The sequence below is a fragment of the Pleurodeles waltl genome, chromosome 1_1 (assembly GCF_031143425.1).
Source record: "Pleurodeles waltl isolate 20211129_DDA chromosome 1_1, aPleWal1.hap1.20221129, whole genome shotgun sequence".
In the NCBI taxonomy this organism is placed as follows: Eukaryota; Metazoa; Chordata; class Amphibia; order Caudata; family Salamandridae; genus Pleurodeles; species Pleurodeles waltl.
The window spans coordinates 717,705,562-717,721,786 of record NC_090436.1 but is presented as its reverse complement, the minus strand read 5'-3'; the positions used below and the strand labels follow the sequence as shown (position 1 = coordinate 717,721,786).

The 16,225-nt window shown below is 46.2% G+C and overlaps 1 protein-coding gene across 2 annotated transcripts in view; it reads right to left on the bottom strand.

The window, feature by feature from the left end:
* The window catches only part of ADAMTS19 (ADAM metallopeptidase with thrombospondin type 1 motif 19), a 1,141,020-nt gene that overhangs the window by 148,323 nt on the left and 976,472 nt on the right, over positions 1-16,225 (bottom strand). For both annotated transcript variants that reach the window (XM_069227292.1, XM_069227293.1), the window contains one exon: positions 2,470-2,605. In XM_069227292.1, the coding sequence (XP_069083393.1) occupies positions 2,470-2,605 (136 nt within the window). The remainder of the gene's footprint in view (positions 1-2,469; positions 2,606-16,225) is intronic.

Below are 16,225 nucleotides of genomic sequence, written 5' to 3'. Positions count from 1 at the left end.
CAGTCCCAGGACATATACCTACTTCCTGAGTCATGTTAATTAGTTAATTTATTCCATAATGGTTCACTACTGAAACAACAATTTTATAGGGGGCTTTGATGTCTTATGGGATATCAAGAAACACTCCGGCCCAGATTTACTGAAAAGTGGCGCAGGGCAATGCTGCACTAAAATTGGCAGCACCGAGCTGCGTCACTTTAGAAATGCAGGGATGCGCCATATTTATCATACTATGTGCACCCCTGCGTTTCCCCCTGTGCTGGTGTTAAATTGTGCTGCCTTGCGCCAACGCAGGCATACTTGCACTATCGTTCAAGGATGTCTGCGTTGATGGGTTTGATTGTTTATGTGCGGGAAGATGTCCCATCCCGCACATAAACAATCACTAATGGCGATTTTGCACTTCTGTGTGTGTAGCACACACAGAAGTGCCAAAGAGGCATTTTGAAATGATTGTTTATGTGCAGGAAGGGACACCTTCCGGCACATAAACAATAATTTCTGGCATTTTGCTCTTTCTATGCCTGCTGCAGAATGCAGCACACATTGAAAAAGCAAAAAACGAGGAGCAATAAAGGTATTCCTCCTCATTGCACCTTGCTAATGCCACCCCTGGGGTAGTGTTAAATTTTGGCGCTGCCTCAGGTTAACAAAATAAGTAAATCTGGGGCAGCATCAAAATGAAATGGGTGTTGCTGTGGCACGCCCACAGCAACAACCATTGCATGCCCCTTCCATGCAAAGTGCTGTGTGTGAAGGGGCCGTATTTACAGGGTAGCGTTAAGCCACAAAATTTGGCTTAACACCACCTTGTCAATACGGCGCAGGTCATAGCACCACCGGAGTGTCACTTCCGGTGGCACTAGGGGCTTATAAATATGCCCCTCAATCTCCTCTAAAGTGAAAAAATATACACTGAAGTGAGGCCCTATGCTGGTTCATCACTGTTAGCTTCATTATATATTTCATATGTTACACATTTTAGTTGCAGTGCTTTTGAGTAGTGTCACTTAATATACTTTGCTTGCATGCTAATATTATAGGAATATATTGTACAACTTGCGTGTCTTGGCCTTTTCGCAGCATAAAATCAGTACATTTTGTTTAAGGCCGGGAACACATTAAACAATATGCTAATGCTTGCATTGCCCATTTGGAGAAAGCTTCTAACACCTAGACATATCATTGCATCAGAGCTGTGCCTCTAACTCAGTGTTGCTTTAATTATATAAACAATGTATTGTCCCAGAAGGGGCAAAGGGGCACTCCAGCATGTACATGTTTTTATTGAGTTTTCTCAGGCATATTCGTCAGTACAACAGTGCACATCATGAGCAGTAGCGAAACATACGCCCCCGCAGCCACTGTGGTACGAAAGGTCACCGTGCTTCAGGGGGCCCCCTCAGCACACTAGCACGGCCTGAGAGCTCCTAACTGAGCCCGGAGGGGGGACCCCTCAATTTTCGTTACACCTCTGATCATGAGCTTAGGGTAATAGTAGAGGTAATAAAACAGGGGGTAGGATGTGCATGTTCCAGAGCCAGAGGGGAGCATAAATGGCACAGGCAGGTGTGCGCGCATAGTCACAAGAGGAAGGAGGCAAACAAGTCAAGGGTAAACAGTAAAAAATAACAACCAAGCGGGTGCACAACTAATGCGCAAAAGTGGCTGGTCCCTCACAAAGCAGGCAGGGGACATCATTATTGTTGTAAAAGAAGAGATCATGCTAATAGAGTGCCTACAATGTAGGAGAGTGCCTGGAGTTGGGGAAGGGGGTAAATAGGGGGATGAAGTAGGCAAGGGTCTAGGTTTGTAACAAATGACTGGCTAGTGATGTAGTAGGCAAGACTGCAGTGGCGGCCAGCCAGTTGAGGGCATCAGTCAGGGAAAAGGGGGTAAGGGAACAGCCAGGTGGGAGGGATCAGAGGTGTTTATCCTAGATTTGAAGGCCTCAAGTAGGGCTTCCCATTGATGCGAGATTAGATATTTAGGATTGTTTTCCTTCTTAGTTTGCTAACCTGGGTTGCCACTAGAATAAGGGTAGGCCATGTATTACAACCTCTTCCCCTATTCTCCAAATGGGAACTCGGTAGGTCATTGGACAGTCATTAACGTATGTCATCTAGATTATCATAATCAATTATCTTCATGAGAAGTGTAATTACGGACATAGAAACAAGTTCCCTGCATCAAGAAAATAACCTCATCAACAGTTCCCCACCTAGCACTCAACTGTCAGTTTTAAATGTATTTTTTAAAATATTCCCCACTTAATATACCTTTATTCAGAGTAGGATCCTTGTTAGAAGAACGAGCGAGCGAGCAGAAAGAAGAGATAACAGAGTCAAAGAAAGAGACAAAAACAGATAGACAGAATGAAATAAAAGAATGAAAAAACAATGGGGTGCAGCAATAAATTAGGGGCTACAAATTACAAAAATTATTTGTAGGCAATCAAAGACTTATCACCTGGTTTGACAAGGCTGTTCATTGCATTTACGGATCTGTGGTTTAGGTTTTGTCAAGTCTTTGCATTTTTTGTTGTCCACTGTACTGATATTCTTATTCATAATCTTTGTACAGGATACTGTTGTCTTCCGTTCTCCTAACACATAATAAAAAATAGTGCAGAAGGAAAAAATTAATCAGTAAGCTTAGAGAAACTTCCAATCAATACTTCTGCACAATCAAGTTAGAATAACTCGTGAAATCACTCATTTTACACATATCAAGATGTTCATTACAGGTTTTCCATAGATTCCAATTTAGGCAGAAATCTGAGTTTTCTCTATAGCCTGTCTCAGGACATTCCGTGCACACATTTCACTAGGTATTAACAGGGCCACTGGAACTATGCAGCAGGGAAGGGACAATTTATATGGCAGGATTGAGTCAATTATGCAGCAAGAAACCACAAATTATGCAGCATAACGCAACACATTTTATGACTGCAGTACTTGTAAACTTCATTATATTGTCATATTTACACTTGTTAATGGACATTGGTGGGCTCTGGTTGTACCTCACTAGCATCATTTTAAGAACAAATTATAGAAATAAGCAATAGAAAATTGACAAGTCAGAGTTTTCAATGGGCCTTTGATAGCGCAGCAACACGTTGCTGCTCTTTTAGTCATTTTTTAACTGTTTGAGCTAAAAATAAAGTTTTTAAAAAAATCTGCAGATTATTTAACAGATGGTGGATTATGTGGCATGGTGGATTATATTGTATAACCTTGAGAAATATACATTGGTAAATGTTGTCGGAATGAGGGAAAAACATGTTGGAATTCTAGTGAAAGCTCACGATCCCCTTAGTCATTTCTCATTAATCAGGACACTACTTGTAATGATATGATAACACTTGGTTATAACTGTACCCAGTAAGTTTGGGGTTACACTGATGACACTGTCAATTTAGAAACATGGGAACATTTGGCAAAGCAATTCCAGTTGTGGGTTATTGTTAGACCTAGAGTTCTTGGTGTGGTTCCCCCTAACATTTTGCCTTCAGACCTCCTGTTTTTGCTGACTTTGTTTTTGCAGGCCTTAGGACTCTGCACTTTTTACCACTGCTAACTAGTGCTAAACCTTTACCTGAAACGTGTTAACATTGGCTTTTCCCTAACTGACATGTTTAATATACTTATAAGTCCCTAAAAGAAGGCACTACCTGTGCCCAGGGTCTGTAAATTACATGCTATTAGTGCCTGCATCACTCATTATGCCACCCATTTAATTAGCCCTTGAAACATGTCTCAGGCCAGCCATTGCAGAGCCTGTGTGTGCTGTTTAAACTGCCATGTCAACCTGAAAAAATAACCCCTTTCCCAGGCCCAAACCTTGCTTTTTAATACATATAAGTCATCTCTAAGTCCCAAGGGCAGGGTGCAGTGTATTTAAAAAGTTGCACAAGTACTTTTAAGTTTTACATACCCTGGTAGTGAAAAACTCAAATTTGTGTTTCACTACTGCAAGGCCTCTCTCCACCTTAGTTTATCATTGGAAGTACCTTATTACATTTTATAAGTTTACTTTAGCTATTTGGTGCCTGCTACATGTCTCTGATCACCTTTCTAGGGTGGGTGACAGCTGGGCTTTGTGTATTCCCCCTAGACAGCCACACACAAAGGGAGCTTAGGTGTGACTTGAAGGGCCATTTGTGTCCGGATGGGCCATCCTGGGCAGGATGGGAGGGAAGAGCTGGACAAAGCCTCACTAACACCTGAATAGGCGGTGTCCTGTCCACACACAAAGGGCTGCATACCCCCCCCTGTAGTGAGTCTAGAACCAGGGCAGGAAGGGCGTGGACTGCACTTCAAAGTCATCTCTTTGAATTTGCCCCACTTCAAAGGCAAAACTGGATATAAGTACTGGACCTCTAACACCACCAACATAGTACACTTCAGTATACTCAGTACACTTCTGGACCACTAGATAGAAGGACTGTTATGCTGCTACATGGACAGCCACTCTGCTGGACCACTACTTTGCTGGATCCCTGCTTTTCTGACCTACTGTTCTTTTGCCTGGTAATGAGAAGGACTAGACCTGCATCTCTCCAACCTAGAACTGAGATTAACTCTAACGGTCAGTTGACTGGTCTCCTAATTGAAGTTTCAGGGACATAAAACACTTCCAACCCACCTACATCTACACCTGGACTCTGCCATCTATGACTCTACCCTGTCAAGTGGTGCCAGTCCAGCCCTGGACCCTTGGAAGTGGGCTTACAGAGTTTGCAGAGCTGAAACGATGCATCACCACCGCTGTGTGTATCAGAACCGGTGCAACGCCCTATGTTGTGTGGATCATAACCCAGCACATCGGCCCCATTGCATGGATCGGTATCGACGCATTGCCTCTCCAGAGTGGACTGACCTCATCGTATCACTTTCAGATATGCCCCATCTCAAATCCCACACATCACCTCTGTTGCAAGGATAAGATCCACACATCTGTTCTACTGCATGGAAGAATCAACGCATTGCAGTAACCACAGGAATCCACACCAACACTGCACTTTCAGCATGCTGCCCACATCTTTGGCGTTGATGCAACCAGGATTAAGGTGCTTTTGTTCAGCGGGCCCTACGGGGTCCCTGTAGTTTGTCCATGCTCCATCGTGGCTGGCCTGAACTTTTCACTTTGTCCTGGTCCGGCGTGACCAGATAATCCAGGTTAGAGCTTCTTATTTCTAAGAGCTATTTTACCATTTATTCTTTAAAAATTAATATCTACATATTGGATTTTTGTAATGTTTGTCTTGTTTTATGTATTAAAATAAAGTATATTTTTCTAATAAGGTGTGGTATCTTTTTGTGTGGTGTTTTCACTGTTTTCCTTTTTAAGGTGTTGCACAAATACTTAAAACATTGACTCTTAAGTTAGGCTTGACTGCTGTGTGCCAAGATACCAGAGGGTAAGCACAGGTTAATTTAGGGGGCGTTTGTGACATACCCTGACTAGGATTGTGGTTCCTGCTTGGACAAGGTACATATGTCTGCCAACCAGAAACCCAGTTTTTAACAGTTACCAATGAAAATACTTGTAATGAGCACTTAAATTGTAGGTCATCTTACTAGCTAAACTCTGAGCAATTCAGGAGCACATGATGGATTGAAATTAACAGCAGGATATATTTAAGTATTTTCAAACATCAGGCCAGATTTACTATTAATATTGGCTACAAAAAGCAGGCACAGTTTGCAAGCAGTCTTTTTGCAACCAGTACTGAATGACACAAACTGTGCTCTCTACCTATAATTTGGTTTATAAAATTCAAAATTTTAGTGAGTCACAGTTCAGCCTACCTCCTTAATATTCATGATGCATATTTCAAATTGTACCTCACTCCAAACATAGGCAATCAGACAGATGGTGACATAAAAGGGTCAGCAGACTACCACATATATGACTGAGTTTCACGAAAGAACACTTTTTTTAAATACGGCTGTTTTTCTTAAAGTAAATGGAGTTGCTTTAAAAAATAACTGTTTCTAAGCATTTCACTGAGAGTTGGCAATGGTGCCCTGAACCACTGTGTACTCTCCACAAACCTTTTCACAAAAATTAACAAAGGGAAGGAGTCCAATACACCTTCTCATTTGCAAATGTGCTACCATGACAACTTGGAAGTTGCTGACTTTTCACTGGTTTGCAACTGTTATTACAGTTGCAAACCATTGATACATTGGATTCTGATTCGGTATTTAAAAGAGATGCATAGAACATGCCCCTTCCAAATACCAAAATCGAGATCCAGTCACAATTTTTATTTAAGAGTCAATAAAATCTAACAATAGATTTGTACACAGTAAAAAAATGTTGGTCGCAAAGTCTGATTCTGGGTGTTTGCGGCTTAACAATATGCTCATCCATCTGGCTCATGGTGCTTACTTATTGATGCCAGCAACATCCAAAGGCTGATGACTTTCTGTAAACTCATTTATTTGTATGTATGAAGAGGTGAAAGAAGAGGTGGTGAAAACTGTGTCTCCAGGCTTCCACAGAGAAAATATTGAAAGCAACACCAGCAAAAACAGCCAGAATTGCATTACAATGCTGGTGTCCTGCAAGGTGGATGAGTGCAATGCCTACTGAGGCCTGCCAATTTAAGAAGGAGTGGAATAAGTATAAGTACGTGAGTGGTGTGTATCTGATGTTAGTGTGTGATGTTGTGTTTTTGCATGCAAATCTGTGAGACTGTGAGTGAAAGTGTGTTAAAGAGAACATAGATGTGTTTGCTAGGTATCCTGCACTTCCCAAACCACCATCCAGTCACCTGGATACAGGCAAGATAGTACCTGGGCCCCATAAGTATCCTCTGTCATTCTTCAGCACAAGGAAATAGCGGGCATAACATCCAATACCTACCTCTGGAGCCAGAGCCCTGTCTAAGGCTATTTTGACACAAACAGCCTGCACTGCCTGAAACAAAATGGACAGGTGCTCCTCTGACAGATGCTCTGATGTGGGTGGAGGATGAGATGAGCCGAGAAGGAATTCCAGTGAATAGCCTTGTTGAAGGATCTGAAGAATCTACCTGAGAGATGTTATATTTTACCATCCTGGAAAGAAATGCCTGATCCTGCCTCCCACAGAGTGCTTGGAGGACTATGTCACAGGGGTGGGAACGGGAATGTTTGCTGCCCCTGGTGGCCTGGACATTGTCTGCTTGATCCCAAACCATCATGGTACACTAAATCTCTAGCTTCAAAAGAAGCAAAATTGTTAAGGAAGAGTCTTGAAGGGATAGTGTTGTGGCCCGGCCTTTCTTGAAGCATTCCAGTGTTGAATTAGCCTTCTCACCAAAGAAGAAATATCTATTTCTATCAAAGAGGCCTGCATGTCACCAAAGAAGCTAGTGATTATTAATCAAGTGGGACTCCTAAGCACCACACTGGTGCCGACTGCTCTACCTAAGGAATCAGTGCTCTCCAGTCCTAAGAGTATGATGTATTTGGCCACATCCGCAACATCCACAAAGGTGAGCCAGGTTGGCCCGAAATTCATCAGGGACTGCAGGAAACATTTCACCAACCATGTCCCATAAATCATGAACATATCTCCCCGGCAAACAGCTGCTATTGACTCACCAAAGGGTTAGGCTGACTAAGGAAAACATCTGTTTCCAAAATGTTTCTATTCATTTTGCAATTAAATTGGGTTAACCTTGCTGGTGGAAACTTGAACAACCAAACGTTCTGGTGTAGGTTGCTCTGTCAAACAATGAGGGTCCCCTGTGCCGGCCTCTGGCACCTGGCAGCTTGCCCATTCAACGGTGGTCAGGAACAAGGCTTAGACGGCATGGCCATCAGGGCATCAGTCACGGCTTCACTGAATGGAAATTAAGGATAAAGGCTGTTTGTCCATGTTGCCCAATGTCTGTTCACAGTTTAATTTAGACTTCAGTAGTTGGCAGCTATAAATCTAATACCTTCACTGCCCTCCTCATCATGACAGCAACAAGGCACTGTCTTCCATTGATGGGCGAGGATGAGAACACAACCCAGTGCCTAGGGAAGTGTCCAACCAACAGGCTCCTGTAAGTGCATATATAAAATATCATCACATTATAGTGTGGGGGAAAATAACCCCATCATCTCCGTTGTCATTTCCAAAAGCTGACTGTGATCAGAGTCAGAAACAAAAGATTTTTAGAGCTCTGGATTATGGCTGTAAGACAGGGCCATGGTTCTATCTTAGTCAAAATGGACTGCAAAATGATCTATGTGAGGCTGAGATAAATTTGGCTCTGAAACAGATGTAGGAACAGGGTCCTCGTTCTGCACTTGTGGTACTGGGGCCTGCGTCGATGTCAAAGGATTCTACATAGATTTTGGTGCCAGATAGGAAGTCGACTCCATTGTTGGAGCAGAATTTGAGACACATTCAGTAAGCACAAATGGAGCTGAGGGGGACCCACTGAGAGTGTCCTGACTGGAGGCCTCTGCTGATTCTTGGAGCCTGAAAGCACAATAGAGAGAGCCGGAAGAGTGCCAAATAATAGCAACATTGCTTCTTTAAGGGCCTCAATCTGTTGTGATGTTGCCAGTGACCCCAGTAACTTAGGGTGCATCAGGATTAGTTGCAGAAAATCAGCTCTTTGGTTGGGGCTGACGTCCAGGTAACTTCTCAGGCTCAGTGTAGTGTGACTGAGAAGAATCCCGCTTGGTCTTCTTATGCTTCTGCTTCGATTTACCAGAAGACTGGGATTGCAATGAGGTCTTGTCCTGGAAATGGCCCTGAGAGCAGGAACTGGTCTACACCCTCGACTTTGAGAGAGAGCATGACTTGCATGACTTCTTTCAGTGTTCAGAGACATACAGCTGCACTTTGTATTCCTGGATCATGTACAGATTCATAGGGCAATCCTCCTCGCAAGAACATGAGTTGTGCCACAAACCTACACAAGACGGCGTCTGCCAAAGACATTTTTTTCAGACAGGTACTATAAGGTTTAAACTCTGTAGTTTGAGGAGGGAATTTTCTGGAAAAAAATATCCACTGCTGGGGAAAAGTTGGGAGCGAGATCTGGATTCCCATACAAAGGCACGCAAAGAAGGAAAATTAAATTGACATACAGTGGTGACACTTAGAAATAGCTCCGGGTCACTTCATAATACTTAAAAGGCTTCATGAAAACTGTTCCTTGTAACAAAGGGTACTACATCAAAGAAAATATCAATACTTTCATTAATCAATTTAGAATTCCTTTCAGTTAAATCAGACACTGTGTTAACTCAGTCATCATAATTCAAATTAGCACTCACTAGAACTGTTCAGATAATATTTTCTCAAAAAATATCTAAAACCAAAATAAAATATATGCCGATGTGATCAACAATATTCCAATCACTGGTCTACAGATTCACCAGCAGAGCTCTTTCACCAAACCAAGCCTGCTGGAAACTACTGTCATAATCATTGCTCCCAAATTATCCCTGTAAATAACAAGTAAACAATTCACTACCTGTGGCTCTAGTGAAAGGGTTTCTATTTGTTATTTTGTTCAGTCTTAGTATTTCTTCACAATGTCAGAGGCTTTCCTAACAAAGTTCTTTCTGAACAGCATTAAAACTGCACAAATATCTCCCATCCTCAGAATGCCATATTAACTCCAACAAATGTCTGCAAAGTTGACACTTTAGTAAATATGCTAAAATGTTTTGCAAAGCTGTAAAGTTTTTGAATATATAATATAAAACATATCTGCATTTTAATTTAAATAAGCATGTGTATGAAAACATGTTCTGGCTACAAACTCTCATTCCGAGCATTTTAAAGCTTAACATTTTGGATTGTGTTTCTCTTACATGCAAATACGACCAAATAACGTGATTGAACAATAAACGTTGGTGCAACAGGGAGAAAAGACTTGTTCAAAAGAAGAGAAAAAATATTTGTAACATTAAATTGTCAAATTTGACACTTCAGTAAATATGCCAAAATGATTTGCAACGCTGTATAGGTTTTGAATATAAAACATATCTGCATTTTCATTTAAATAGGCATGTGTATGAAAACATGTTCTGCATATATACTCTTTTTAAAGCTTAACATTTTAAATTAACTCTATTTTTTTATATTTTAGCAGGAACATTTACACATTCCAAATTCACAGACTGTAGATACATCTATAACTAAATCAAAGCAAACATTGGAGTTCGTATGTCTACACTCCTTACATATATTTAGTTAGTTATCACACGGCTGATCCGAATTTATCTAACTCTGACAAAAGGCCAAATCGCCTTTCTTTGGCAAATCTGTGAGGAGCACGGCTCATTGTCCTCCTTCACAAGTGAAAGTTTATGAAGCGCTGTGGCCAAGTGTCCGCTTCAAAGATGTGCAGTTCAATGGACTCCAGGGAGGCACAGCTCACACCCAAGCATTATCTCCCTGTCGTTACCAGCTTTGGCTCTAGCACCCTGTCAGCTTCAGTGGAGCCATTACCAAGTGGCAAATATATTTTATCCTTTGGAAGAGGAAGTGGTCTGCCTACACGGAGTATGGTTAGATATATAGAAATGTTTGAGGAAAACTTGGGGCTGTCAGATTTGTTTGCTGTCAGACAAAACATTGGCCTTTATAGTAATGCACCTTTCAGAAGCAAGAACTGGGTGGCAGTGGCGGCCGGCAGCTTTAGAAGGGAGCGGGTGGGCAGGACACACACACACACACACAATCATTCTTTCACACACAGACACGCATGCACATCCATTAACTACACTCATACCATTCAATTTAAAACATCACACACATACACACACACACACTGACCTTCAGCCTCCAGGTCCCAGGAGGGTTGGGACTGCTGCCAACATTAGGTCAGCCAATGAGGGAAGGCAGCAGTACCAGACTCGTCACAGAGTGGGATGGGGTCAGTGAGACTGCTGACCCCACCCCACTATGTGATGAAGTGTCACTGATTCACACTCGCCCTGGGCACTTCAGGGTTTAAACCTGAAGGGAGAGTGTCAATTGGTGATGCTTTCCTCGTCACCCAGGGGAGGGCCTCAAGGCACCTTGCCTGCCTGAGCTGAACATGGAGAGTGTCTGTCAGGCTGACCTTTGTTCAGCCTAACAGACACTCTTCATGAGGGGCAAAAGGTGGGGGGGCATGGCCCCTCCGCCCTAATGGACGGGCCGCCACAGCTGGGTGGTATTATCTCAGAAACGGGGGTGACTCCTACCGACTTAATAAATACAAAATGGTTAGATTAAAATACAGTTGTTAGGGAATCCATGCTTAAACTCCTGAAAACTGTGGAACAAGCAGCAGGCAATCCCAGAAAAGTGCCTGTTACGTTCAAGCAGTACCATACAGTCAAGGAAATAATAGAATTAAATTCCCAATCCAAATGAAAAATATATGAAACATTTAGGCCCTCATTACAACCCTGGCAGTCGGTGTTAAAGCGGCGGTGATACTGCCAACAGGCCAGTGTTAAAAAAAAATAGGATCATGATCACGGCGGAAACCGGCAAAACATACAGCCACTTTAACACTCCGACCGCCACAGCGGCAGCAACAAAAAACGCAGTGGTAACCGCCAACAGCCAGGCGGAGGGTCAATGTACTGCCCACCCCATCACAACCCACCCATCCGCCAGCTTTTCTGGGGCAGTACCAACGCAATCAAAAGCACAACAGAAACAGTACTTGAAAGAGAAACCACTCACCTCTCACCTCTTGACACTCAACGAAGAACCAGGATGCCATGGAGCCTAAGCTGCAGGTCCTCCCATGCTCGTCTACATCCTCATCTACCAGGAGTACCAATGGCGGTGGCAAGGACCACATGAGTACTGCACCTAGTACACAGGGGAGGGGGGAAGAAAAAGAGAGTGACACACACACGCAACACGCCACCCCTCCACCCCCACAATCACCCACCACACCATACACACAAACACATGCATCAACATTACATTTACACCCCGTAACCCCCTGGAAGAACGCAAGGACAAAAGGAATAGTCAAATCAGTGATATCTTAGAAATAGTCAGATATACATAAGAATTTGGCCAAAACTCATAGGCCAAGCCCACACTTGACTCCTGCCTCAATACAGAGAGAACACTGCAGGGGCATCAGGTTGAAAACACACAGGCACCTCAGGGGGAGGGTGAAGGGGCTTGCACCTCAGCCGGAAGATGGTAAAACGCCACTGCTCCTGGAGGGGGCTCCATGCCCACAGCGATGTCCTGGGGAGTGCAAGGCCACAGTCTCTCAAGTGGGTGGGTTGCCCACTGCTTGGTCCTGGGGAGTGCAAAGCCACAGTCTCTCTAGTGGGTGGTTTGCCCACAGCTTGGTCCTGGGGAGTGCAAAGCCACAGTCTCTCTAGTGGGTGGTTTGCCGACTGCTTGGTCTGGTCCTGGGGATTGCAAGGCCACAGTCTCTCGAGTGGATGCCTTCTTCCACTGGTTCTGGAGGGGGCTTTCTACCCAGTGTGCTTCATCCTGCCAAGGATTGGGTGAGTGGATGCATATCTCCACTGGTTCTAGAGTGGGCTTTCTGCCTAGTGTGCTTCATCCTGCAAGGATTGGGTGAATGGATGCATATCTCCACTGGTTCTGGAGGGGGCTTTGTGCCCAGTGTGCTTCATCCTGCCAAGGATAGGGTGAATGGATCCCTTCTTCCACTGGTTCTGAAGGGGGCTTTGTGCCCAGTGTGCTTCCTCCTGCCAAGGATAGGGTGAGTGGATGCCTTCTTCCACTGGTTTTGGAGGGGGCTTTGTGCCCAGTGTGCTTCATCCTGCCAAGAATTGGGTGAGTGAATGCACACTAGTGGTAGTGCCGGGGCTGGTGGGGGTGCTGCCAGTGGTGGAGAGAGGCTCCAGCCCTTCTCTTGCAGCCTCGGACGGCTGCCCACTGGGGCTGTTGCTGCTGTCAGTGGTGCTACTGTCAACGCTGAAGGTGGTGGTGCTTGCGGTGGGGCCTGCGGCGGTGCGGGTGCTGCCCGTGATGCAGGTGCCAGTGCTGCCAGTGGTGGAGGGAGGCTCCAGCCCTTCTCCTGCAGCCTCGGAGGGCTGCCCACTGGGGCTGCTGCTGCTGACAGTAGTGGTGCTTGCGGTGGTGCAGGTGGCAGGGCTTGCAGTGGGGCTGCTGGCGGTGCTGGCCGCGGTGCACGTGGCAGTGCTGGCAGTTGTGCTGGTACACACCAGGCCTTCACCTGCAGCCTCGGACACCTGAAGTGCCTTGGCTGGTGTTTTCTGCCCCTTCCTTACCTTGGCAGATGGTGGTGTGACCTTGGGTCTGGCAGCTGGAGTCTTTGAGGTGGCCTTGCTGGGTGGTTGTGGCTCCTTCCCCTTGCTTGATCCTGTCCCCCTCTTCACCTTGCCAGGTGGCGGAATGGTTTTCGCCTTGGCATGGGTTGGTGGGACACTGGCTGGGCTGATGGATGCCCCCTTTGAGCCTTTCATAGCTGCAAGAACCACAGTGGACGATGATTTGGTGGCTGAGGTGCTGGGCTGGGTTCTGGCCACCCTGGCCCGAGGGAAAGGATGGGGGGAGGGGGAGGGAAGAGGTCAAAGTTGGCCAAGAAAAGCTTCGTAAGGACACTGGGGCGGTAAAAGGGAGACGGTTTGGGAGTGGAGGAAGAGGTAGTGGTTGTAGGAGGTATCTGTCTGCTGAGTTTGGGTGCAGGTGCATGGGCTGGATGCTGTTGTGAGGTGGATGGCTGTTTGGTGGGTGGGTGCTTGCATTTGTGTACTTTGGGAGGAGGGGTCACAGACACACTGGGAGAGGACACAGGGGACGTGAGCATGGATGTGGGTCAGGTGACTGCCAGTGAGGGGTGTGTTGTGATGGGCGTGCTGGTGATGGAGGTCGTGGATGAGAATGTGGTGCATGCAGGTGTGAGTGGAGACACTACTGGGAGAGTGGTGGACGAGGAGGAGGAGGGGGACACAGTGGAGGCAGTGGATGTTGGTGTGTCTGAAAGGGGATGGTGCTTGTGTGAGTGCCTGTGAAATGAACTGTGGGGCTTGTGTTTGCCTGAGCCACTTTTGTGTGGTGATTTGGGTGAATGCTGGTCTGAAGGTGTGCTTGGGATAGGTTGAGTGGATTCCATCGGAGGAGGAGTCGCTGTCTGTGGTGTCCACTCCTATCCCCGTCATGGTGCTCCCCTTGCCTTCCATCCCACTGGTGACCTCACCATCGGTGGATTCGGCCTCCAGGGTGACAAAACAGAAAGGGGGGGGGGGAGACACTACCTTTGGCGTAGACAACTCACAGGGAGCAGCCCTATGCACTAGGTCATGCACTACCAGTTACTAAGATAGTCACCCGCCTATGGGGTACAATGCCTAAATCCATTAGCTGCACACCTAAAACACACAGGACCCTGCCAAGTAGTAGATGCCCACTAACACTATTGGGGGTGGAGTGCTTAGGAGCCTGCCCAACAAGGGACCTATCCTGCCATGTTCGCCCTGGTCTAGGGGCAACCACAGCCCACATCCCCCACCCAGGTAAACGTTAATGCGCGCACAGTCATGAATCTGAATCTGTACCCACCCCCTTGTGGCTGCTGTAATGCCTTCAAGCGCCCATCCAAGTCCAGATAGGCCAGGATGCGGAACATCAGGGGGGTCAGGGTACAACGGGCATCCCTTCCTCGTTGGGAGGCCAGCCCCAGCTGGGCCTCCACCGTCTTCCTTGCCCAGCAGCGCAGGTCCTCCCACCGTTTGCGGCAGTAGGTGCTCCAACTGTCAAAGACTCCCAGGGTCCGCACCTCCTTGGCAATGGCAGACATGCATGGAAAAGACAGCAGAAAAGGGAATTAGTTAACCGTCCAGACCATCACACTCATGGCCCACCAGATCCCTCCCATCTAATGACGCACATACATTCACCACCATACATGCAGCACCCTCGCCAGGGCGCCTCAGCCCCTCCCTACATGTGGCTTACACACACAGCAACTCATATATTCATGGCCCACGCATCATGCTCACAGTGTACTGACCTGTTTGTCTGGAGGACCGTAGAGTAACATGTACTGGGGTAGGACCCCATCCACCAGTTTCTCCAACTCCTCGGCAGTGAAGGCAGGGCCCTTTCCCCAGACACATGAGCCATTGTCGCTTCCAGACACAGGTCACAGCAGCACTTACAGTGTAGGTCCTCTCCTGTTGGAGGTCAGGTAGCAAGTGAGTGAAGAGATAGAAAATGGCAGTCACGTCCGAAGTGGTGCGTACCGTCAGCGCCAGTGTACATCGCCATTGGCTCCTGGAACACATGGGGCCCAATGATAACATCAATGCGAAGTTGTGCGGCAGTCATCGACCGCCTACCGCAATGGCGCACAATGCCAGCGGAATTACCTCATGTCCACTTGTCCCTCCTCACAGGTCAGACAGCCGCCATTTCAGGGGGGCACAGGCCGTGGCACCTAACTGCGTCACAGCAGACATTGGCACAGCAACTGACTCTCAGATTCACATACAGGTTCTGTAAAGTAAAAGATGCATCATTATTTCAATTGATGTGTGAATATGACCCTCTGCTCACCATTTTCCTCCATAGGCTTCTGCCACCGAGGATGAATATGAGATGGCGACATCATCCGGTGTACAGTCCCCTGGTGGACCTTGCGACTATGGAGGACAGACACATTATCCTAACCTACAGACTTGATCGGGCCACAATCCAAGAACTGTGTGCCCAATTGGAGCCAGACCTGATGTCAGCTATCCACCAGCCCACAGGTATCCCCCCTCTAGTGCAGGTCCTGTCAGTACTCCATTTCCCGGCAAGTGGTTCCTTCCAAACAACAGTGGCCATGGCATCAGGTATGTCTCAGCCAATGTTCTCCAACGTGTTAACCAAAGTGTTGTCAGCCCTGCTGAAACACATGCGCAGCTACACAGTATTTCCCCAGGTGGAGGATTTGGCCACAGTAAAAGCTGACTTTTATGCCCTGGGACATATCCCCAACATGCTTGGTGCCATTGATGGTACACATGTAGCATTTGCCCCCCCCCCCGGAGAAATGAACAAGTGTTCAGGAATAGAAAAACTATCACTCTATGAATGTGCAGATGGTGTGTTTGGCGGACCAGTATATCACCCATGTGAATGCCAAGTTTCCTGGCTCTGTGCATGACGCCTTATCTAGAGGAATAGCAGCATCCCATATGTGACGGGCCAATTCCAGAGGCACTGGGTGTGGCTTATAGGTGAGCCCAAGGTCACCATAAGTTGGTGTCTGGGT